Raw genomic sequence first — 22,979 nt, forward strand, 5'->3', positions numbered from 1 at the left:
GGGATTCGCCCCCAACTGGGCCAGCAAGAATTGGGGTGGGAGTGACCAGTCTCCCCACCACATCCCAGCCACCAGCGACTCCAACCCCTCCCCCACCCCCACCGAACCTCAATAAAAGTCTTTAGCAGCTGAGCTCGGCCTGGCACGGGGGGAGGGGGGGTGTCTCTGTGTAATGGCAGTCCCCTAAATCTCTATCCCAGCCCCGCATCTCCCCCTGCCCCACCCTGCAAGCCAGAGCAGAGAAGAAGGGAGACTCTTGCAGAGGAACAAGGTTTAATAGTGGGGATGGTGGGGGGGTGGCCCCCCGCATCTGCTCCGAACACCAGCCTCCAGCTCTCCCTCTGCAGTTTGATCCAGGCTCCAGCCTCGGAGGGACCCCAGAGCAAGCCCCGGGAGGCTGGGTTTGGGGGTGGGGGGGTTCCTTGGAGATGATGATGGGGGGCATCCCCAAGTGCAAGGTCTGGCATGGAGGCTGAGTTCTCCCGGGGGATTATTGCTGCTGGGGGCGGTTCCCCAGGGAGAATGTGGGGGTGTCTCTAGGGGTTTCCATGGATGCTGGGAGGGGGTCCCTTTGGGAGGGTCAAGGGTGCTGTGGGGGGTTCCCGGGGGTGCTCAGGCTCTGTGTGGGTGGAGCTGCCCATTGGGGTCCCTGGGAGAGTATCCCAGTTTTTCTGTGGGTGTTTCTGATGGTAGGGGGTTCCCCATTGGTGGGGTCCTTGGGGTCGGGGATCCCAATTATGGGCTCCCTGCAGGGGGGTTCCCCATGGTGGAGGGGGCTCTCCAGGGGGTTCCCCGTGGCAGGGGCTCCCTATTGTGGGGACCCTCGGAGGGTTCCCCATGGTAGGGGGGTGTCCCTGGGTGGCTCCTCGTTGGGGGATTCCCCACGGCAGGGGGTATCCCTGGGCGGTTCCCTGTTAGGGGGGTTCCCCCCTGTGGACTCTGCGGCTGGCGTCACCTCTGGATCTGGGCATACACGGACTCCGCTCGCTGCAGCAGCTCCTGCCAGGGGAGAGGGGCCATTAGGGACAGACAGACGTGGGGGAGGATCCCGGACACACGGACCCTCCCAGCCCCTCATACCCAACGCCGGGGAGCTGAACTGGGGGGACTCACCATGTAGTTGGGGTCTGGCTGGGGAGGCAAGGGCATGGCCTGCAAGACAGATGGACATGGGGGAGGGGAGAGAGATTAGTTATAACCTGCCTTTGACACCCCCCGCAGCCCCCTCCAGGATTCCCCCTGCCCCCCAACCCACTGGCAGGGAACAGACCCCAGGGAGAGGCTCTGACCCAGGAGCTTGTGGGGAAGGGGGGCAGGCTCTGCGGGGCGATGGGGAGGGCAGTACTTGGCAGTGATGGGGGCAGCATGCCAAGGTTCATGTGGGGCAGTGCCCATGGGGTCCCCAGAGGGGCAGTGCCTGGCCCCACCTCACTCACCGGGGGAGCTCGGGGGTCAGTTTCGGGGTTTCTCCCCTCTGGCTGGGGCAACTCCAACGGAGACTCCATCACCTCATAAATCAGCTCTGTGTCATCTGGAGAGAGAATGGGAGATAGAACCCAGGCGTCCGGGCTCTTGGCCCCACCCCAAACCCAGCATCAGGGCTGTGACTCACCCCTGGGAGATCTTGGTGGTTTCTTCCCTTTGGGATCCAGTTTTCCTGTGGAGCTAAACAGAGCCGGGAGCTGACATGATAATCCTAAAGGAATCCCCACCCCACCTCACCAGGAGAAAAGAACCCAGGTGTCCTGGCTCCCAGCCCCCCCATCTCCTTTCCGCTCTAACCCACTACACCCCACTCCCCTTCCAGGGCCAGGGAGAGAACCCAGGCATCCTGGCTCCCAGCCCCACCTCAGCGCCCCCCCCAACTCTAACCACTAGACCCTGCTCCCCTCCCAGAGCCAAAGAGAGAACCCAGGCATCCTGGCTCCCAGCCCCACCTCAGCCCCCCCACTCTAACCACTAGACCCTGCTCCCCTCCCAGAACCAAAGAGAGAACCCAGGCATCCTGGCTCCCAGCCCCACCTCAGCCCCCCCCCCAACCACTGGACCCTGCTCCCCTCCCAGAGCCAAAAAGAGAACCCAGGCATCCTGGCTCCCAGCCCCACCTCAGCCCCCCCACTCTAACCACTAGACTCTGCTCCCCTTCCAGAGCCAAAGAGAGAACCCAGGCATCCTCCCCTGCCACCCCACTTACCCTCCGGCCAGGTCCGACCTGCGCAGGACGAGGTGGTAGATGACCACGGCCCCCAGAGCTCCGGTCAGCAAAATCCCAACCACGACCCCTGCCACCACCCAGCCCAGGACCTGCGGGGTGCTGGGGGCCGCTGTGGCCGGGGGTGGCTCTGTGTCTGAGCCCGGGGGGGGCAGCATCCTTGGGCCCAGGGTGGTCGCTGGGGCTGCAAGGAAGAGAGTTGGGGAGAGGTTAGTGTTGGGGGCGGGGCTGGGGCTTGGGAGGGACCCCAGGGAGTCCCTGTGGACAGGGCAGAGTCCTGGGCTGGGGGAATGAGGGGAGCTAGTGGGGTTTTGGGAGGGATCGCCCTCTGGCTCCCCCTGGGGCTAAAGGGTTGGGGGTCCACGGGGCAGTCCATATGGGGGATGGGGGTCTCCAAGACTGTCCTGGGGAGGGGGGGAGTCTATGGGGGAGTCCCTGGAGGGATGGGGCCATGGGGGCGATGGAGAGGGGGATGGGGCAATGGGGGGGGGCTCTGAGGCAGTCCCTGGGGGTGTCTTTAACCAGCCTGCAGTCAACACCCTCCCATGGACCAGGCCTCTCGGCCGCTCTCCGGAGCAGGACGCTGGGGAATGACCAGCGCCCGGGCCAGGCCCCACCGCCCGTGCTGGCCCAACAGCCGAGTACCTTCCTCTTCGGTGTCTGTGCTTTGGGCCCGGACGCGGAGCAGACCCAGCGGCTGACGCTGCCCCCGTGCTCCGGCCCTGCCACCGGGTAAAGGCGTTCGAGCCGGTGCAGCTAGGGCTGAGGATCCGGAACCAGGAGCTGTTCCCAGCATTTGCCAACAGCCCCCTCAGCTTGAGACTCTGTCGCCGCCCAGGGAACCTGCCCGCAAGGGCCCACGGACAGCTCCGAGCGCGCCGCCTCCCTGCAGCCATGAGCGGCGCAGGGCCCATGGGGCTCTTGGCTGGCCGGGGGTTCTCTAGAGAGGGGCTCGCTCCTGTGAGGATCTCGGAGAAGCCCGACACCTGGTCTACACCCTACAAACCAACCCGCCCCAGCTCCGTGAATTTCACACCCTGAGCCCTGGAGTCAGGACAAGGGACCCCGGGGTGAACGCAGCTAAGGCCACGGAAGAATTTGTCCCCTGACCTCTCGGCCGCCGCTCCGGGGACTGGACTGAGCAGGCGGACAGGAGCATCTCTGCTGCGCACTGCAGGGCCTGGCTGCGAGCTGGAGTGCAGACACGCCGAGGAGCCGGTGCCCAAGGCACGTAGCTCCGCTCTGTTTGTCACACCCAGCGCGAGCCAGCGGGCTGGTCCGGAGCCCCACGAAGCCACACCCCAGCCCTGGTACAGGCGCAGCGAGAGGGGGGTTGTGAACATGGACGGACCAGCCCCTTCTGGCGCTGCAGGACGTGTCCGCACAACGGTGCCAGATTGCACTGGCCGTGCAGCAGCAGGGCCGTGCCCGGGGCCGGGCAGGTGACCCAGCCGTGCGGCAGGAGTGGCGGCTGCCCGTGGAGACCCGCACGTACGACGTTCATCCTGGACGTCTCGCAGCAGGGCGGGGATAACCCAGCCTGGGAACGGAGCCCCGGGCCGCTGTCGGGCGCGAGTTCCTGCATCGCCGTCTCGGGCTGGCGACAGACCAAGCGAGCGAGTCGAACGGGTTTATATCACTGCAGTGCGACGAGCCACAGACCAAGGCCGGAGCCCTGCGCGCGGGGAAGGGACGGGCCAGAGAGACTCTGCAGAGAGCATGGCCGGCTGGCGGGGCAAGCACGGGCCGGGCACAGCACGGGCCGTGGGAAGTCACTGCCCAAGCTGGTTGCGGCCTGGAACGGAGCCAGCAGGCGGCCAGCGCCTGGTCCCTCGTGCCCCACACAGAACGCGGTGGCTCATCGTGGTCATCCCAGCCAGGAGGTTTTGCACCGAAACTCTGGAGTTTCCCACTATCGCAAGATGCCGCAGAGGAGACAACTTGTTTCCTGTCTGGCTGAGGAGAGGGCACAGCTCACATCCTGGCTAGACGCTTCAAACCCGGCTTTCCAGCTGGCCACAGCCGCTGTGCTGGGCAGGGAGCAGGCCAGACTGCCGAGCAGGAGCAGCGCCTTTATAAAACACCCTGTGCCTCACTGCCCCACGGCAAAGCACCTCGCGGAGAGGCTGGCCCATGAGAACACCCCCGCACTGGGTCACAGCTAGCTCCTCCTCACTGACAGCACCAGTTAGCTCTGCCGGGCCGGGCCCTGGCTAGAGACAGCTGCGAACTCCAGAGAGACTAGAAAGGATCCAGCTCTTCCACAGACAGCGCCCTGAGCGAGTCACCCGGTGAACGCCCGTCTATCGCCCCGGCTCTCTCTGGTCACTGCAGGAGTGAGGGCAGAGCCCACCCATGCCACAACGGCACGTGCTTAGCTCTGGAACGTGTGTAAGCTCCTCGCTCCCAGTGATCACACGAGGTTTACTCTGGTCCCGTCTCCCGCGAGGGCTGCCTGGGTTACACGTCTCCAGCCGGGTGCGCCTGAGCGAAACCCTGTGAAGGACTGAGCTCCACGTGTCCTGTTGGCATCGCGCCGGCGAGTTTAGTCGTCGTGGTGTCGATGCGACTCTGCGTCAGTCAGTACCCGAGAGTGCTGAGGCTGGACAAGCTCATCACACGGCCCAGGCCGAGTCCGACAGGCAAAGCCGCTGCAAGAACCCCAGCATCGAACAGAACCGAGCCTGGCACACGGACACAGATTCTGCGGCTCCCAGACCAAAAGGGGAAGAGGCTCCGAATCGGCTTGTGAGCTGCAGATTGCACCACCGAGCGCACAAGAGTCCCAGCCCTGGGGGCCTGCGGCCTCCCTCACTGCCTGTTTCATGGGGTTTGATGCGCAATAGCCCTGTTCACGCACAGCTGGCACCAGTGACTTGGCTCCATTTCCACATCTGCCTAGAGCACTGGCTGGTTGACTTCCCATAGGCAGCCCCGTGAGCCCCCTGGCAGACAAGCTGCTTTGGCTCAGGGGCTAGGTCGGTACCAAGTCACCAGCCCAGACCCGTGGAGTAGGAGAAGAACAGCTGCCTTTGAATGAAGGGAAGGGATTGATTGTCCCTCGATAACTGTCGCAGCTCTGCTGGGGCCCAATTCAGGCCGGCCCCAAGGGCCGCCCACCCAGCAGGGCTTCGCTCGCTGCCATGTCTCATTTGCTTTCAATGTTATTTTGCCACTAAACTCGTCCGTTTCTAGTAATTTTCTGGCCAAAGGACACGGAGCCAAAGAACAGCAGGAAAACTAGTTGAAGTCACCGGCTCATTCTGTTATTTAGCCCATGTGAGTTTTATAACCTAGCCTGCCCACAGGTTTGTGGAGGGCTGTGGTTCTGGGGTCCCTCGGGGATGTGTGGATCCCTGCAGAGGGTCCCAGAGGGTGGGGTGTCTCTGGGATGTGATTTACCACCCACCTGCAGCCCCACACTGTTCCTCTCACTCCCCAGAGGGATGGACATGTTGGGGGGGCCTATGGGAGATTGGAGGTGTCTGGGGGAAAGGGCAGGCCCTTGGGGGGCCACTCACCGCTCACCCGCAGCTCCACAGTGCCCTTCTCGCTGCCCTGCGGCACCAGCTGGAGAGCGACCCGGTAGGTGCCGCTGTCGTTGGCCTGGGCACCCCGGAGGAGCAGAGACCCGTTGGGAAAGCCAACCTCGCGGCCCGTGAACTGCACCCCATTGCGCTGGGGGCGGCCCTGCCCAGGGAAGTAGCTGAAGATGCGGGTGCTGCCATCAGCCAGCCGCCCCCGGTACCAGTCGAAGTGACGCAGGGGCTCCAAGCCACCTTCCACGGACAGAGTGACGTTCTGCCCCACGGACGGCGCCTCCGGGATCACGTGCACCACAAAAGTACAAACCACAGTGTGGGGACCCCAGCACAACAGGAGACAGCCTGACGGGTCAGGGGAGAGGGAGAGAGATGGTGAAAGTGCCCCTCAGGCCCGACACGCAGCCCCCTGCTAACCCAGCCCTGGGCTCCCCACCTCCAGCTCTGCCGGTGCCCCCCAATTCCTGCCCGTAGTCCCCTGCTAACCCAGCCCTGGGCTTCCCCCCACAGCTCTGCTGGTGCCCCTCACTCCCGACACGCAGCCCCCTGCTAACCCAGCCCTGGGCTTCCCCCCACAGCTCTGCCGGTGCCCCTCACGCAGCCCCCTGCTAACCCAGCCCTGGGCTCCCCACCTCCAGCTCTGCCGGTGCCCCCCAATTCCTGCCCGTAGTCCCCTGCTAACCCAGCCCTGGGCTTCCCCCCACAGCTCTGCTGGTGCCCCTCACTCCCGACACGCAGCCCCCTGCTAACCCAGCCCTGGGCTTCCCCCCACAGCTCTGCCGGTGCCCCTCACGCAGCCCCCTGCTAACCCAGCCCTGGGCTCCCCACCTCCAGCTCTGCCGGTGCCCCCCAATTCCTGCCCGTAGTCCCCTGCTAACCCAGCCCTGGGCTTCCCCCCACAGCTCTGCCGGTGCCCCTCACGCAGCCCCCTGCTAACCCAGCCCTGGGCTCCCCACCTCCAGCTCTGCCGGTGCCCCTCACGCAGCCCCCTGCTAACCCAGCCCTGGGCTTCCCCCCACAGCTCTGCTGGTGCCCCTCCTTCCTGACCCACGGACCCCTGCTAGTTCAGCCCAGGGCTCCCCCTACTGCTGTCTCACCTGCAAACAGAACCCCCTTATATGGGGTGTCCCAGAAACAAGGCCCTCCCATCCTCCCTGGAGGCAGGAGCAGAGGGGAGGGTCCCAGTCTGTGGAGAGAGGAGAAGGAACCTGAGAGAGGGGCCCAGTCGGATGCCTGGGTCCCTTTGCTGGAGTGCCTTTGCCAAGGGTCCCAGGCTCAGCTCCTCTGATGGGCTTTGGACGCGGGATCTCCGCCAGCCTCCCACCGGGCTGCAGGGCTGTGGGGGCGGTGCACCACGCAAGAGCTGCTGAACCTGTCTGGCCCTGAGTCACCCAGCGGCTGGAACACGGGCTGGAGAGGCAGGTGCCCTGGTGCTGAGCCCTGGAGGCGGCCTGGGAAACAGACTGTAGTGGGGAGAGAGCCCCGCGCATCAAAAATAAGGGAAGAGAACCCAGGAGTCCTGGCTCCCAGCCCACAACTGTGAGAGAACCCAGGAGTGCTCGGCCCCGGCTCTAACCACTCTACTCCCATCCCAGAGCCAGGGATAGAACCCAGGAGTCCTGGCCCCCAGCCCCCCCCACCAGACCCCATCCCTTTCCCAGAGCCGGGGATAGAACCCAGGAGTCCTGGCCCCCCCCACCAGACCCCATTCCTTTCCCAGAGCCGGGGATAGAACCCAGGAGTCCTGGCCCCCCACCAGACCCCATCCCTTTCCCAGAGCCAGGGATAGAACCCAGGAGTCCTGGCCCCCAGCCCCCCCCACCAGACCCCATCCCTTTCCCAGAGCCAGGGATAGAACCCAGGAGTCCTGGCCCCCAGCCCCCCCCACCAGACCCCATCCCTTTCCCAGAGCCGGGGATAGAACCCAGGAGTCCTGGCCCCCCCCACCAGACCCCATCCCTTTCCCAGAGCCGGGGATAGAACCCAGGCGTCCTGGTCCCCACATGTAGGTGTCTGTGTCTTACCAAGTGCTGATCCCGCCCCCTCGGGGGGCCGGTGGTGCGGTCGGTCCGTCGGTCGGTCCGTCTCCTGTCTGCCTCCTTCACGGCAGCCTCCTCCCGTCTCTGACTCCCTCCCCCGCAGGGCCCGGGGCTGGGGCGGGACCTGCCCCCTCTGCCTGTTCGCGGCGCCTCTGCGCTGCTCCGGGGGGGGGGGGGTCGGTGCTGTCAGACCCCTCCCCCAATAACACGGACCCCGCCCCCAGACTCCGGGCAACCCCCCCGGTTCCCGTTTCTGGCGGCTCACTGGGGAGCGGAGATCTCGGCGGCGGCGGGCTCCAGTCACACCCCCGGGCCCCGACCCCGCTGCCACGGCTGGGGCAACCCGGCCCCTCCGGGCACCGCCCTGAGAAACTGGGGGGCCCTCCCCCCCTCCATCCTCCTGGGTCAAGTCCCTCCCCACAGCACAGCGCCCCCTGCCGAGCCCCCTCCCCACAGCCCCCCGCCGATCCCCCTTCTCCGCAGCACAGCACCTCCCGCTGAACCCCAAAGCCCTCCCCACAGCGCCCCTCGCTGAGCCCCCTTCCCCCTGCCCACAGCGTCCCCCGCTGAGCCCTCAACCCCCCCTCCCCACAGCGCCCCCTGCGGAGCCCCAATCCCTGCAGCACAGCGCCCCCCGCTGAACCCCAACCCTCTTCCGCACAGCGCCCCCTGCCGAGCCCCCCAGCCCACAGCGCTGAACCCCCCTCCCCATAGGCAGCGCCCCCTGCCGAGCTCCCTCCCCGCAGCAGAGCGCCCCCTGCCGATCCCTAATACCTGCAGCACAGCGCCCCCTGCCGAGCCCCCAGCCTTCTCCCCACAGCACCCCCTGCCGAGCCCCCAGCCCCCTCCCCACAGCGCCGCCTCCACGCAGCCCAGCGCCCCCCTTCTGAGCCCCCACCCCTCTCCCCACAGCACCCCCTGCCGAGCCCCCAGCCCCCTCCCCACAGCGCCGCCTCCACGCAGCACAACACCCCCTTCTGAGCCCCCACCCCTCTCCCCACAGCACCCCCTGCCGAGCCCCCAGCCCCCTCCCCACAGCGCCGCCTCCACGCAGCACAGCCCCCCTCGCCGAGCCTCCCCTCCCCACAGCGCCCCCCGAGCCCTGGACCCGCTCCCAGCTGCACAGCGCCCCGGACACTGCAGCCTGGCTCCGTGGGAGAGGCAGGCAGGAGCCCTCCTCTGGCAGCCCCCCCCCGGCAGTGTCGGAGGGGGGGGGATTCAGGCTGCGCCTTGTCCCGCCTCCATCCAACCACCCACCCCGCCCGCTCCCACACGGGCCCTCGACCGACCCGGACCAATGCGCATTTCCGCATTTCGCCGCCAGGGGTCCTCACCGCTCCATGGAGGACCCCCCCCCATAAAAGCTCTTCAGGTCCCTTGGGACGGGGCCGGCCGGAGTAGAGGGGGCCCTGAAGGACCCAGCAGTCAGGGCTCCTGGGCTCTATCCCAGCTCTAAGCAGTGAGTGGGCGGTACAGGGGGCTGGGAACCAGGACTCCTGGGTTCTCTCCCTGGCTCTAGGAGGGGAGTCAGGGTCTAGGGATTTTTCCGGGAGGACTGGGAATCAGGACACTCCCAGCTGCCCTTTTGCATTCTCACACCACAGCTTTTTTGCACACTCACCACCATTCTCCTGTGATCACACTCACCCTCCAGCACTCACCACCAATTTCTGTCAGCTGTCTGTCTTTGCACACACCCCCCTTTTGCCCTCAGCACTGATCTTTCTACACTCATGCAAGGATGCACTCTCTGACCCTTCTTGCACTCTCACATACCCTGGCACGTCCACCACCCAGTCCTTGCACACACACCCACAGCGGTGCACTCCCTGCCCAGCCGTGTGTGCTGTCACCCCCCTTTCACACTGGTGAATGCTCACTCTTGTGCTCCCCTGCAGAACAGAGCCTCTCGGGGGAAAGGGGGGGTTGCTGCTGGCCCAACCTGAACCCCCCCCCGCTCCTTCCCTCCACCCCCCCCCACCTGTCCCCTGCCCAGTGGGGGATGCAGGATACGGAGCAGGGACTTTCCAAACCCATGCTTCTGGTAAATCGGATCCTGCTTCCAGGGGCGGAGCCAGGGAGAAGGGGGGGCTGTTGGAAGGAGTTACGGGGGGCGGGGGGAGGGTGGGGGGTGCATGGACAGGGGGAAGCGGGGCAGAGGTGCACAGAGCGCTGAAAGCTTGGCGGTTGGGCCCTGTCCCTCTGGGCTGGGCCCAGGGCAGCTGGCTGAGCTCTTTGTTCGCAGGCCTTTGTGTGTTCTGCGACCCCAGTGCAGCTCCAGACACCATCCCGCAGCCAGCGTGGGCACCCCCACACCGGGCACTTCTCGCTCACAGGCACCCGTGGGACAGGGACCCAGCTGGGGGGGACAACAGCGTCACTGCAGGGGGAGCAGTGAGGATGCAGGGAGGGGTCACTGCAGGGGGAGCAGTGGGGCTGGGGCAGGGAGGGGTCACTGCAGGGGCAGCAGTGGGGACGCAGGGAGGGGTCACTGCAGGGGCAGCAGTGGGGACGCAGGGAGGGGTCACTGCAGGGGCAGCAGTGGGGACGCAGGGAGGGGTCACTGCAGGGGCAGCAGTGGGGACACAGGGAGGGAGCACTGCAGGGGGAGCAGTGGGGACGCAGGGAGGGGTCACTGCAGGGGGAGCAGTGGGGACACAGGGAGGGAGCACTGCAGGAGGAGCAATGGGGCTGGGGCAGGGAGGGGTCACTGCAGGGGCAGCAGTGGGGACGCAGGGAGCGGTCACTGCAGGGGGAGCAGTGGGGCTGGGGCAGGGAGCACTGCGGGGGAGCAGTGGAGATGCAGGGAGGGGTCACTGCAGGGGGAGCAGTGGGGCTGGGGCAGGGAGGGGTCACTGCAGGGGCAGCAGTGGGGACACAGGGAGGGAGCACTGCAGGGGGAGCAGTGGGGACGCAGGGAGGGGTCACTGCAGGGGGAGCAGTGGGGACGCAGGGAGGGGTCACTGCGGGGGAGCAGTGGGGACGCAGGGAGGGGTCACTGCAGGGGGAGCAGTGGGGACACAGGGAGGGAGCACTGCAGGGGGAGCAGTGGGGACGCAGGGAGGGGTCACTGCGGGGGAGCAGTGGGGACGCAAGGAGGGGTCACTGCGGGGGAGCAGTGGGGCTGGGGCAGGGAGCACTGCGGGGGAGCAGTGGGGACGCAAGGAGGGGTCACTGCAGAGGGAGCAGTGGGGCTGGGGCAGGGAGGGGTCACTGCAGGGGCAGCAGTGGGGACGCAGGGAGGGGTCACTGCGGGGGAGCAGTGGGGACACAGGGAGGGGTCACTGCGGGGGAGCAGTGGGGACGCAGGGAGGGGTCACTGCGGGGGAGCAGTGGGGATGCAGGGAGGGGTCACTGCAGGGGGAGCAGTGGGGCTGGGGCAGGGAGCACTGCGGGGGAGCAGTGGGGACGCAGGGAGGGGTCACTGCAGGGGGAGCAGTGGGGACGCAGGGAGGGGTCACTGCGGGGGAGCAGTGGAGATGCAGGGAGGGGTCACTGCAGGGGGAGCAGTGGGGCTGGGGCAGGGAGGGGTCACTGCAGGGGCAGCAGTGGGGACACAGGGAGGGAGCACTGCAGGGGGAGCAGTGGGGACGCAGGGAGGGGTCACTGCAGGGGGAGCAGTGGGGACACAGGGAGGGAGCACTGCAGGGGGAGCAGTGGGGACGCAGGGAGGGGTCACTGCGGGGGAGCAGTGGGGACGCAAGGAGGGGTCACTGCGGGGGAGCAGTGGGGCTGGGGCAGGGAGCACTGCGGGGGAGCAGTGGGGACGCAAGGAGGGGTCACTGCAGAGGGAGCAGTGGGGCTGGGGCAGGGAGGGGTCACTGCAGGGGCAGCAGTGGGGACGCAGGGAGGGGTCACTGCGGGGGAGCAGTGGGGACACAGGGAGGGGTCACTGCGGGGGAGCAGTGGGGACGCAGGGAGGGGTCACTGCGGGGGAGCAGTGGGGATGCAGGGAGGGGTCACTGCAGGGGGAGCAGTGGGGCTGGGGCAGGGAGCACTGCGGGGGAGCAGTGGGGACGCAGGGAGGGGTCACTGCAGGGGGAGCAGTGGGGATGCAGGGAGGGGTCACTGCAGGGGGAGCAGTGGGGCTGGGGCAGGGAGCACTGCGGGGGAGCAGTGGGGACGCAGGGAGGGGTCACTGCAGGGGGAGCAATGGGGATGCAGGGAGGGGTCACTGCGGGGGAGCAGTGGGGCTGAGGCAGGGAGCACTGCGGGGGAGCAGTGGGGACGCAGGGAGGGGTCACTGCAGGGGGAGCAGTGGGGATGCAGGGAGGGAGCACTGCAGGGGGAGCAATGGGGATGCAGGGAGGGGTCACTGCGGGGGAGCAGTGGGGCTGAGGCAGGGAGCACTGTGGGGGAGCAGTGGGGACGCAGGGAGGGGTCACTGCAGGGGGAGCAGTGGGGACACAGGGAGGGAGCACTGCAGGGGGAGCAGTGGGGATGCAGGGAGGGGTCACTGCAGGGGGAGCAGTGGGGACACAGGGAGGGGTCACTGCAGGGGGAGCAGTGGGGCTGGGGCAGGGAGGGGTCACTGCAGGGGAGCAGTGGGGATGCAGGGAGGGGTCACTGCAGGGGGAGCAGTGGGGACGCAAGGAGGGGTCACTGCAGGGGGAGCAGTGGGGCTGGGGCAGGGAGGGGTCACTGCAGGGGCAGCAGTGGGGATGCAGGGAGGGGTCACTGCGGGGGAGCAGTGGGGCTGGGGCAGGGAGCACTGCAGGGGAGCAGTGGGGATGCAGGGAGGGGTCACTGTAGGGGGGAGCGGTGGAGCTGGGGGGCAGGTTAATTATCTACCTCCGCACCCCAGGAAACTCCCTACTAGATCAACAGGGCAAAGTCTCCCACAGGCCATCTCCCCTCCCTCCACCCCATTCCCAACTACTGCTCCTAGAGCCCCCTGCTCCCTCAAACCCCCCAGCAATGGGGTCCCCTTTTCTCTGTTCTCCCCCCTGGCCTCAGTGACTCAGCCCTTTGCAGTGGGCTCGGGACCCATCCCTGTCACCGGGGCACGAGCAACACGGATGTGACTGAGCACCTGGGGGGAGGGGTGGGGAGCCAGGACTCCTGGGTTCCATTCTCAACTGCGCTGGTGACTTGCTGTGACTCGTAGTGGAGTCACTCCCTCGGGTTCCCCAGCTGTATTTGGGGTCACAGTGGGTGGTGCTGGGAGCCTGGCTGGACCAAGGACACGGTCCCTCACATTTCTCAGGCGCTGTGGGGGAGAGAGGGGTGAGGGGGGGGGCAGAGAGGGATGGATACATAGAGGGGGCTGGAAGAGTGTGGGGAGGTGGAGGGGGTTGAGAGGAGATGGGGGAGGGATGGACAGACAGAGGGATGGAAGGAGGGAGGGACGGAGGGGTGTGTGGGGAGGTGAAGGGGTTTGAGAGGAGATGGGGGAGGGATGGACAGACAGAGGGATGGAAGGAGGGAGGGACGGAGGGGTGTGTGGGGAGGTGGAGGGGGTTGAGCGGAGATGGGGGAGGGATGGAAGGAGAAGTGTGTTGGGAGAAGGTGGGGGGAGAGCGGACTGAGACGCATCCACCCACAGCTCCCTGGGGGTCCACACAGTGACTCTGGATTCACCCGGGGCTGACTCAGACCTGCCCCTGCCCCGGCATCTACCCTGGGAGCGCGTGTTCCCGGCCCTGCCGCCTCCCTGCCCCCTTGCCATGGCCCCAGGGGGAGACTCCTCCCCACAGCTTCCCAGGGAGCCGTGAGACCCCCTGGCTCCCGGCATTGCTGGGGCTGGTCCATTGGGGGCCCCACAAACTAATCAGTGGGGCCCCTTTGAGCAGCTGGGCCCTTATCCATTGTTTCGTCTGCTTACGCCTGGCGCGGGCTCTGGCTCCGGCTCCCGCTCCCTGCTGCCCTAAGCCGGACCCCCGGCCCCGACCACGCTGAGCTCTGCCCTCCCATGCGCCTAGGGGTTGGAGGGGCCGGGGCCGGGGCCGGAGGGGCGCGCTCTGCAGAGGTGCCAGGGAGCCCTGCACTGAGAGCTCCGGAGGGGCATGGGGCGGCCTGGTGCGCCCCGCAGTCCCCTTCACTGACAGCCCACATCTCTCCGTACCAGGGGCGAGGGTGGAAGGGGTTAACCGGTCGCCCCGCCCTGGGACCGCCCCACTCCCCGCCCCTCCCTCCTCCGCCGAGCCCGGGGCGTTCCCTGCCGCTCCCCCCCCCCTTTCCTGGGCGTTTCCGGTGGGGAGGGGAGAGTCCGGGAAAGCGGGCGGTGCGCCCAGGGCGCTGTGCCAAGTGTGCGCCCAGGGCGCACCGGGGCTCCCCTGCTGCCGCTCCTGGGGGCGGGCGCGGGGCGGGGGCCATAATTCTCCACCCCAAGCCTGGGGTAAGAGGCGGCTCTGAAAGTCCCTAGCGTTCAGCTGAGCGGCCGGGGAAGTCCCGGTGGCCCTTCCTCTACCCGGCTGCCTGCTGCAGCCGCCCTGGCTTCAGTCGGGGGCTGTGGGCACCCACGGGGCAGCCAGGCCGCCCCCTCCCTGCGCGCCCGCTCCCTGGAGGTGCCCCGGGCTGCAGGGGGCACCTGCGGAGGAAATGAGATTGCAAAAGGGCAGAGCCGGGTTTGGCTGGTGACCCCTCCCCCACTCGGGGGGCAAAGGACCCGGGAGACCGAGCCGGGTTTGGCTGGTGACCCCTCCCCCACCCTGGGGGCAAAGGACCTAGGAGACCGAGCGGGGTTTGCCTGGTAACCCCCCTGCACCCCCACCCCGGGGGCAAAGGACCCAGGAGACCGAGAGGGGTTTGTTTGGTGACCCCTTCCCCCTGGGGGGGGCAAAGAATCCAGGAGACCGAGTCGGGTTTGGTTAGCGCCCCTCCCCCACTCGGGGGGCAAAGGACCCCGGAGCCTGAGGAATGGCGGAGGAGATGCCCGTGGACCTGAGGACGTGGCGGAAGGGGGACACCCCCGGGTGCCAAGGGAGAGGGGTTCCCCGTCCCAAAGACCCCGGGGGGCAGCGGGCTCCTCAGGGCAGCGGGGCATTCCCTTCACCCTGGCACGGCGCGGCGGGGGGCCCAAGGACTCCTCCCCCGCACCCCGGGGCGCCGATCCCGGGGCCCCCCGACGAGGGAGGCAGGAAAGCGGAGACCTCGCTGCCCTTACGCAAACGCCGCTACGCAGTGCAGGAGCCGGGCTGGGAGCGGCCGGGGCCCCCAGCCGGGAAGGTGCCCAAGACGGAGAGCGATGGGGGGCAGGAGGGCGTCTCCGGGGCGCAGCGCTCCCCCTTCTGCAACGGCTACTGCCCTCCCTACGTGGCTGTGGACTACACCCGCCTGCCAGCTCCCTATCTCATAGGTGGGTGACCCCCCTGCTCCCCATCGCCCCCGCGGGGGACCCCCGGTTCCTTCCTTTCCCCGCAGACACCCAGGGCCTCCCCAGATGCTGGTGGGTGGCCAGGAGAGGTGCCACGGGCTGGAGATCCTCCCCCGCCCGGACGGCCGGGGTCCCGGGAAATGGGAGTGGGGACGGCGAAGGAGAGTCTGTGCCCTTGGCCTCAGGGGCCGGGTGAGGATTTCAGTAAAGCGATTGCTTAAGAGTTGCTCGCACGTTGCACTGGCCCCAGACTCCTGGGTCCCTTGCGGGAGTGGTTATGTGGGAGACCCCAAGAAGTGCTGGGCCCGGATTCCTGGGTCCCTAGGGACGAGTTATTGGGGGACCCCAGGAAGTGCTGGCCCTGGACTTCTGCGTCCCTTGCGATGTATAAGGGGGATCCCTTATTTCGCTCACGCATCCCCATTCTTCTCCCCCCACCAGGTCTGACCGGACCCTTCCTGGTCCCGGAGCGGGCCCCCTTCTTCCACCCCGTGGCCCCCCACCCCCTGCTGCCGGCCCCCCTGCTGGGGCGCCCCGCCACTCCCTACCCCCTTCTCTGCCCCCTGCAGACCCAGCTGGCTGCTGACATTGCCACGGCGATCAAGCAGGACGAGGATGGAGACACGTAAGTGAGTGGGGGGGCGGGGTGAAATGGGTGGGGGGTTTAATAGCCCTGGGCCCCAAGCACGGACATGGCGGCAAGTGGCCCATCTGCGAGCCCAGACAGAGCGAGACAGCCCGGCTGGGAAGGGGAATCCCCGGCCCATCTGTGTAGCGCCCCCCCCCCCCGTCCCACCCCCTGCCTACGTTTTCTTCCTGCGTAATGGTCCCGTGGCTCAAACTTCTTACTGGAAGGGGAGGGGGATAGATTTCCTCCCCGGCTTCCTCTTCCTCCACCCTACACGGCCCCTCCCTGCGCCTGGCTGGCACTGCTGTGGGGAAGCTTGCAGCACTGGGTTCCCAGCTGGGCAGTGACAGGGCACTGTCATGGGGGGGAAGCTCGCAGCGCTGGGTTCCCAGCTGGGCAGTGACAGGGCACTGTCATGGGGGGGAAGCTCGCAGCGCTGGGTTCCCAGCTGGGCAGTGACAGGGCACTGTCATGGGGGGGAAGCTCGCAGCGCTGGGTTCCCTGTTGGGCTGTGACAGGGCACTGTCATGGGGGGAAGCTCACAGCGCTGGGTGCCCGGCTGGGCAGTGACAGGGCAGTGTTATGGGGGGAAGCTTGCAGCACTGGTTTCCCTGTTGGGCAGTGACAGGGCACTCTTGCAGGGGAAGCTCACAGCACTGGGTTCCCTGTTGGGCAGTGACAGGGCACTGTCATGGAGGGAAGCACACAGCACTGGGTTCCCAGCTGGACAGTGACAGGACACTGACATGGGGGGAAGCTCACAGCACTGGGTTCCCGGCTGGGCAGTGACAGGGCACTGTCATGGGGGAAAGCTCGCAGCACTGGGTTCCCGGCTGGGCAGTGACAGGGCACTGTCATGGGGGAAAGCTCGCAGCACTGGGTTCCCAGCTGGGCAGTGACAGGACACTGACATGGGGGGAAGCTCGCAGCACTGGGTTCCCGATTGGTCAGTGACAGGGCACTGTCATGGGGGGAAGCTCGCAGCTCTGGGTTCCCGGTTGGGCAGTGACAGGGCACTGTCATGGGGGAAGCTCGCAGCGCTGGGTTCCCGGCTGGGCAGTGACAGGGCACTGTTATGGGGGGAAGCTCGCAGCGGTGCAGCCTCCCAAGCCTGAGCTGCCAGTGGATATCGAAAGCGGCCTGTTTGAGACAGGAAGTGGAGGTCAGCGGACGGCTGGGAGCTCTTACTGGAAGCCCGGAGTCGAGGACACCCCCCCCCCACCGGGTCCCGCTGATAAGAGGTTTCCTTTTATCGTAATTCAATGCTGGAGCGATTCTCTGAAATCACCTGTGACCTTGGGGGGGGGGGCCGGGGAGTGGGGACCCCAGAGCAGGGAGCAGAGGGAGGGGTGAGCTGGGGTGACAGGGCTCTCGGGGGCAGGACCTGGGAGGAAGGGGGAGAGCGGTGTGGCCAAATTCTGGGCCTTGTGGGGTGTACCCAAGGAGATGGGCTGAGGGAGCCAAGGGGCAGTGGGGAGGGTGGGGTGGAAGATGGGGGGGCCTCAGACCCAGTGAGGACAATGCGGGGAAGGAGGGGGACCTCGCTAACATTGCAACGCTTGTTGTAAGCAGCACCAGGGTCGCTACTAGATTTGAAGGGGCCAGCTTGTCTGCAGGGGAGTTGTGGCGCCACGGGGTGGGGCTGGGGACTCCAATGACATTGTTGCACCACTGTTCTAGCTGGCATCTGCCCAGGGGTTGCTAGGGAGCTGTTGGTGAAGAGGAGCTCTCTTGGGGTTTAAAGGGGGCCCTGCCCACAGTAGTGAGCACCGAGCTGGGATGAGGCTGGGGATTGCAGTGACACTGTTGCAACTGCTGTTCTAGCCAGAACCTACCTGGGGAATTTCTGTGGCTGGGGGAGGGGAGAGGAACTTTCTGTGGAGCAGGGGGACCCTGCAGAGGTTCTACCCCCACCCCAGTGATGGTCTCTCCTCCCCCTGCCCACAGGGCTCTGCACATCGCTGTGGCCCAGGGGAACCTGCCCGTGGCCCAGAGGCTGGTCAGCCTCTTCCTACAGGGTCAGCGGGACCTGGACATCTACAACCACCTGCGGCAGGTCAGTCCGGGGGGCCTGGGGGTCCCAGGGCAGGATGGGGGGGCTGGGCTGTGATGCCAGACTGGTCCCTGGCAGCTGGCTATCGGGGGAGGGGTGCGATGCCAACCTGCCCCTATCAGGTGGCGCCAGGCTGACGGGGGCGGCGGGGGGGGGAACCCGGGCAGGACGTTCCCAGAACCCACGTGCCCAGCCCCGCCCAGACGGGACTTTCCCCGACAACTTCCTCCCCGGTTGCCTGGGCGACGCCCCAGGGTCAGAGCCTGAGTCACGGGGGAGGGGACGCAGACAGACGGACGGACAAACATGCACCCCTGGAACCTGGAGCGCTGATGGGATGCCAAGCGGGACGCGGGCAAACCCGGCAGGGCTCGCCCCTCTCCCTCTGGCTCCCTGCAGCACCCGCATCCCCAGAGCCCTGGGGCACGCTGCATTGCACACTCACTGTGCACTGCTGAGACACACACTTGGACACTCACTCCCTGCAGCACCCGTATTCCCAGAGCCCGGCACACTCATGCACCAGGGCACGCTGCATGCCACACTCACCGTGCACTGGTGGGACACACATGCTGTGACCCATGCTCAGACACCCTCGCTCCCCGCAACAAGCGTGTTCAGACTTCCACGGGCATTGCACACTCCCACTGCGATGGCCCCATGCGCCGGTCACACTCACACACACTCGCTGCGGTGCACATGCCTGCTCTCATGACTTGCTGGGACGTGCTCGCTCACTCACGCACCATGGCACCTGTGCACACTCTTACACACTCAGCCCCCCCCACCTTCCCCGGTTCCCCAGAAGGAGCCACCAGCCCCACCCTATGGACAGGTGCCCCTCACTCCCAACCCACTGCCCCCAGCTCCCCCAGCCCTTGGCTCCTCCCAGCTCTGCTTGGGTCCTGGGGGAGTCTCTAAGCTGGGGGCAGCCTCCCCCAGTCCCGTGTTGTGCGCCCCATTTCCCGTAAACCAGCACCTGAACCAGCTCCAGCCCCTTCTCAGAAGCGTCTGCGTCAACGCGGCTGGTGCTGGGGGCTGCGGTTAGCACCGTCGAGACCGGGCAGCTTCCTCTGGTTACAGGGTGTGCACCAGCCGCTCACAACTGGCGTGTCTCGGTGCTGCGAGCTTTGCTGTGGCAATGCCCTGCCTGTGCCCCCAGCTGGGAACCCCCTGGTGCTGCGAGCTTCCTTGTGTGTGCCCCAGCTGGGACCCCCTGCCAGGCATTGCGAGCTTCCCTGCAGCAGTGCCTTGTGCCTCTCCCCCCTCAGACCCCCTTGCACCTGGCAGTGATCACCACCCAGCCGTCCCTAGTGAAGCTGCTGCTCTCGCACGGGGCTTCCCCGATGGCACTGGACCGGCACGGCCAGACGTCGGTGCACCTGGCCTGCGAGCACGGCAGCCCCCGGTGCCTGCGTGAGCTGCTGGAGTGGGGCAGCGACCGGCCGGAGCTGGAGGCCCGAAACTACGAGGGTGAGCAGGGCAGGAGGGGTGGGGGGACAGACTGGGGTCGGGAGGGGGTGCGCTAGGGAGCTTGTGGTTTTGAGAATTTTTCCAAACAGCTGAGAACTGGAACCAGGATCTCTGGAAAAGCCCAAAGGTTCCCCCCCAGCCAGGTCAGCACCCGCCTGTCCCTCCCCCTTGTGCTCTCTCACCACCCCCGTCCCGTTCTCTCCCCCAACCAGGCCAGCCCCCCGTCCCTCCCCCTTGTGCCTCTCTCACCCCCCACATCCCGTTCTCTCCCCCAGCCAGGCCAGCCCCCCGTCCCTCCCCCTTGTGCCTCTCTCTCACCCCCCCCGTCCCGTTCTCTCCCCCCAGGTCTCACCCCCCTGCATGTGTCTGTGGCCACCTCGAACCGGGACACCGTTCTGCTGCTTCTGGAGCATGGGGCGGACATCGACGCTGTGGTGAGTATGGGGGGTGCCTACCCCCACACAGACATGGCGCACGGGGGGCTGGTTACGGGGGAGCCCATCCCCTCTAACCCTCCCCCCCACACACATGGGGGGCTGGGTATGGGGCAGCCCATGCCCTCCAACTGCCCCCCCACACACACACACAAGCGGAGCTGGGTACAGCGGGGGGAAGGGGATGCAGAGCTGGGAGAGAACTGTGCAGACTGAGGGGGAATTTCCAGATGCAGGGGGTTGTGTGTATGTGTGGCGGGGGGGCCTGTCTGTACCCGAGGGGTCTGACCCTGCTGTGCACCCCACACAGGACATCAAGAGCGGCCGCTCCCCCTTGCTCCATGCGGTGGAGAACAACAGCCTGGACATGGTGGAGCTCTTGATACAAGTGAGGGCCCGGCCCCCTCCCACCCCACCTGCTCCCTCTCCCTCCCTTCAGCTCCCCCAAATGTCCCCTTGCCCCTGCCAGGTTCCTGTCACTGCCCCCCCAAACCCTGCTCCCTCCCAGCCTCCTCCCCCGATGCCCTGCCCTCCCCTGGACAGGACGCTCTGGGCAGGGGGCCGTTGTCTGTCCCATCTCACCCCCCGTCTCTTCTCTTCCCTGCCCTGGCAGAATGGGGCAAGTGTGAACGCACAGTCGTACGCGGGGTGCACGGCGCTGCACGTGGCCAGTGGGCGGGGGCTGCTGGATGCCCTGCGGCTGCTGGTGCGGAACGGGGCCGACTGCGGGATCAAGAACTATCACAATGACACGGCGCTCATGGTGGCCAAGAACCGGCGGGTGAGTGGGGGGAGCTTGGGGGGAGCAGGGGGCTGGGGAAGGTTGGCAGGAGGATACGTGAGGGAGGCTGCACAAACGCCCCTGGGGGGTTATGGGGAAGGAGAGGCGGGGGGTATAGAGGCTTGGAGGGAGAGTGGGGACCATGGGAATGAGGAAGCAGGGATGGGGGAGGGGCCACTGCTGGCATGTGGGGATGGGGGGGTTAGGGGATCTGGGGTGGGTCTGGGGGGGCTCCCAGCAGGACAGTGTAACACCCTCCATCCCTCATTCCCAGGTGATCGACATCCTGAGGGGAAAGGCCTCCCGGCCTCCCCCAGCCCCCGATGGCACCCGGGATGGGGCCTCCCCGACACCCAGTTCAGCCAGCTCCCCGGGCGCCCGCCTGACCCCCAACGGTGAGTGCTGCCCCCCAGTGCCCCTGGCGCCCACCTGACTCCCAGCAGTAACACCCCACTGGACCCCCTAGCCCATGTGCCCACCCCCCAGAGCTCCCGGAGCCCCCTGGGGGAGTGCCCTGTCTGAAGGTCATGCTCTGGTCCACTTGCCCATGACCCCTGGTACCAGCCCCATGGGGAGATGCACCAACCCCCTTGCAGCTGCAGGCTCCTTGGGGAGGGCAGAGAGTTTCCCAGGGGGCAGTGGGAGGGTCCAGAGGTTCGGGGGGGGGGTTGGGATCCTTGGGGGGGTAGATCCCAGGTTCCCCTTTGGGGGGGGGTTCTGGGGCTGCTCCCTGATATCCCCTTTCTCTCCCCCCAGGTCTGCCCAGCGCCTCCCCTGGCTCCCCGCCTTCTGCCTTGAGCCCTCCCCACACCCCAGGAGCCTGCAGAACTGCCCCAACCAATCAGAGACCAGAAACTGCTGAGCCAGCCAATGGGGCATCAACCACTGGCCCTCTCCATGGGGTGAAGCTGGAGGGAAATATGACCCCGCCCACCCGCTCTGCCACTGCCCCCCAGCCCTTTCTGCGATTGGCCGAAAGCCTGCTGGAGCCTGCCCTCCATGGTGCCATCTACCCAATTGCGTCTCCCGGCCAGGACACCTCAACCAATCACCTCTCGCTGCTGCCGGGCGCCTTTCACCCGCCCATTGTCCCGCTCACCCAGGGGCTGCCAGCCAATCGGATTCACCCGAGAGGTGCCGGGCTGGACCAATCACGGACTCCACGTGGGGCAGGGAGCCCCCCGGCCGGTGCGGCCGAGGGGCAGTGGCCCCGCAGCAGGGACAGTGGGGGCAGCTGACAGTGGAGTCCTGGGGGCTGCTGCCCCTCCCAACCCAGGGACCCCAGGGGCCTCTAGCCCTGGGGATGTAGCGTTGGGGTCACCATCTCCGAGAGAACCCTGCGTCTCCGTGCACGGACCCCGTCTGTTCCTGAGGGACCCAGGCATCCGGGCCTCCTAGTGGGACCCTCGCTGCCAGTGACAGCTGCCTACTCCCCTACAGGACCCAGGAGTCCGGGAGACTCCATGGAGGGGAACCCATATGCTCCTATGGGGCCCACGTCCCAGCCTGGGTGAAGCCCTGAAGAGAGGGCTGTCTGACAGTCCCCCTTGCATTCGCCTTCCCATGCCTGGGGTGCTGGGGGGCAGTGTGTCCTCTCTCTGCCTTCCCCTCCCCTGGGAGCCCTGCCAGGACCCCTGCCCCACAACTCAGGCAGCCCCTGGGGAGGTCGCTGCGAAAGCCCAGGGTGGAGTTGGCGGAACAAGCCTGGGGGGGGGGGCACTGGGGGCGGGAATTGGCTGCACTGAGACTGGACTTGCAGGGGCCCTCTATGCCCCACCCCCCAAAGGCTGCTGGGAGCCAGGCCAAGCCCTCACCCCCCCCATTCACTAGCATTAACCCTTCTGCTCCCAGGCTGCCCCCTCGGTGCTCTCCTGGATGCAGAAGCAGGTGGGCAGTGGGAACCTGCTCACCCCACCTCAGAGTTGCTGCCAGTCACTGATACTTGAATCTCCTTTTGGGGGGGCGTTATGGGGGTAACTTATGGGGGGTCTTTTCTAAGCCGCTAATAAAATATTTTTTGTACTTTTTATGCTGAGACTGAAAGAGACTTGGGGGCACTATGCGGCTTGATGGGCCCGTGGGGCTGATGGGGGTGTGTGGGCTGTGAGGCTGATGGGGGGGGGGGGGCTGTGGGGCTGGAGGGGCCCCTGGGGCTATGAGGCTGGAGACAGCCAAAGACACATGCAGAGGAGTGAGACCTAAGGGGAGAGAACAGGACGGGGGGGGGGGTGAGAGAGAGGCACAAAGGGTAGGGCTGGGGGGGGATGCTGACCTGGCTGGGGGAGAAAACGGGACGGGGGGTGAGAGAGAGACACAAGTGGGAGGGATGGGGGGGCGCTATAGGGTTGGATGGGCCTGTGGGGCTGATGAGGGGGTGCTATGGGCCTGTGGGGTTCATGGGAGGGTGCTATGGGGCTGGATGGGCCTGTCGGGCTGATGGAGGGGTGCTATGGGCCTGTGGGACTGATGGGGGGGTGCTATGGGGCTGGATGGGCCTGTGGG

At 66.8% G+C, this 22,979-nt stretch overlaps 2 protein-coding genes across 4 annotated transcripts; one reads left to right on the plus strand and one right to left on the minus strand.

The window, feature by feature from the left end:
- Positions 1-256: 256 nt before the first annotated feature.
- Positions 257-8,202, minus strand: CEACAM19 (CEA cell adhesion molecule 19). Of its 2 annotated transcripts, none has more exons than XM_084613792.1 (8): positions 7,779-8,202; positions 6,852-6,940; positions 5,734-6,099; positions 2,195-2,396; positions 1,613-1,665; positions 1,437-1,531; positions 1,114-1,152; positions 257-999 (listed from the first exon to the last, which is right to left on the minus strand). In XM_084613792.1, the coding sequence occupies exons 2-8, from the start codon at positions 6,901-6,903 to the stop codon at positions 952-954; spliced, it is 855 nt and encodes a 284-aa protein (XP_084469918.1). In that variant the 5' UTR covers positions 6,904-6,940; positions 7,779-8,202; the 3' UTR covers positions 257-951. The 2 variants fall into 2 exon arrangements, with proteins under 2 accessions (XP_084469918.1, XP_084469917.1); XM_084613791.1 differs by having other exon boundaries at positions 6,852-7,217.
- Positions 8,203-14,053: 5,851 nt separating this feature from the next.
- Positions 14,054-22,470, plus strand: BCL3 (BCL3 transcription coactivator). Of its 2 annotated transcripts, XM_084614002.1 has the most exons (9): positions 14,057-15,090; positions 15,550-15,733; positions 17,684-17,792; positions 19,061-19,262; positions 19,608-19,696; positions 20,007-20,084; positions 20,310-20,477; positions 20,752-20,872; positions 21,234-22,470. In XM_084614002.1, the coding sequence occupies exons 1-9, from the start codon at positions 14,652-14,654 to the stop codon at positions 21,713-21,715; spliced, it is 1,872 nt and encodes a 623-aa protein (XP_084470128.1). In that variant the 5' UTR covers positions 14,057-14,651; the 3' UTR covers positions 21,716-22,470. The 2 variants fall into 2 exon arrangements, with proteins under 2 accessions (XP_084470129.1, XP_084470128.1); XM_084614003.1 differs by lacking the exon at positions 20,007-20,084 and having other exon boundaries at positions 14,054-15,090.
- The last annotated feature ends 509 nt before the right edge of the window (positions 22,471-22,979 follow it).

The sequence above is a fragment of the Lepidochelys olivacea genome (assembly GCF_965140295.1).
Source record: "Lepidochelys olivacea isolate rLepOli2 genome assembly, chromosome: 24".
NCBI lineage: Eukaryota > Metazoa > Chordata > Testudines > Cheloniidae > Lepidochelys > Lepidochelys olivacea.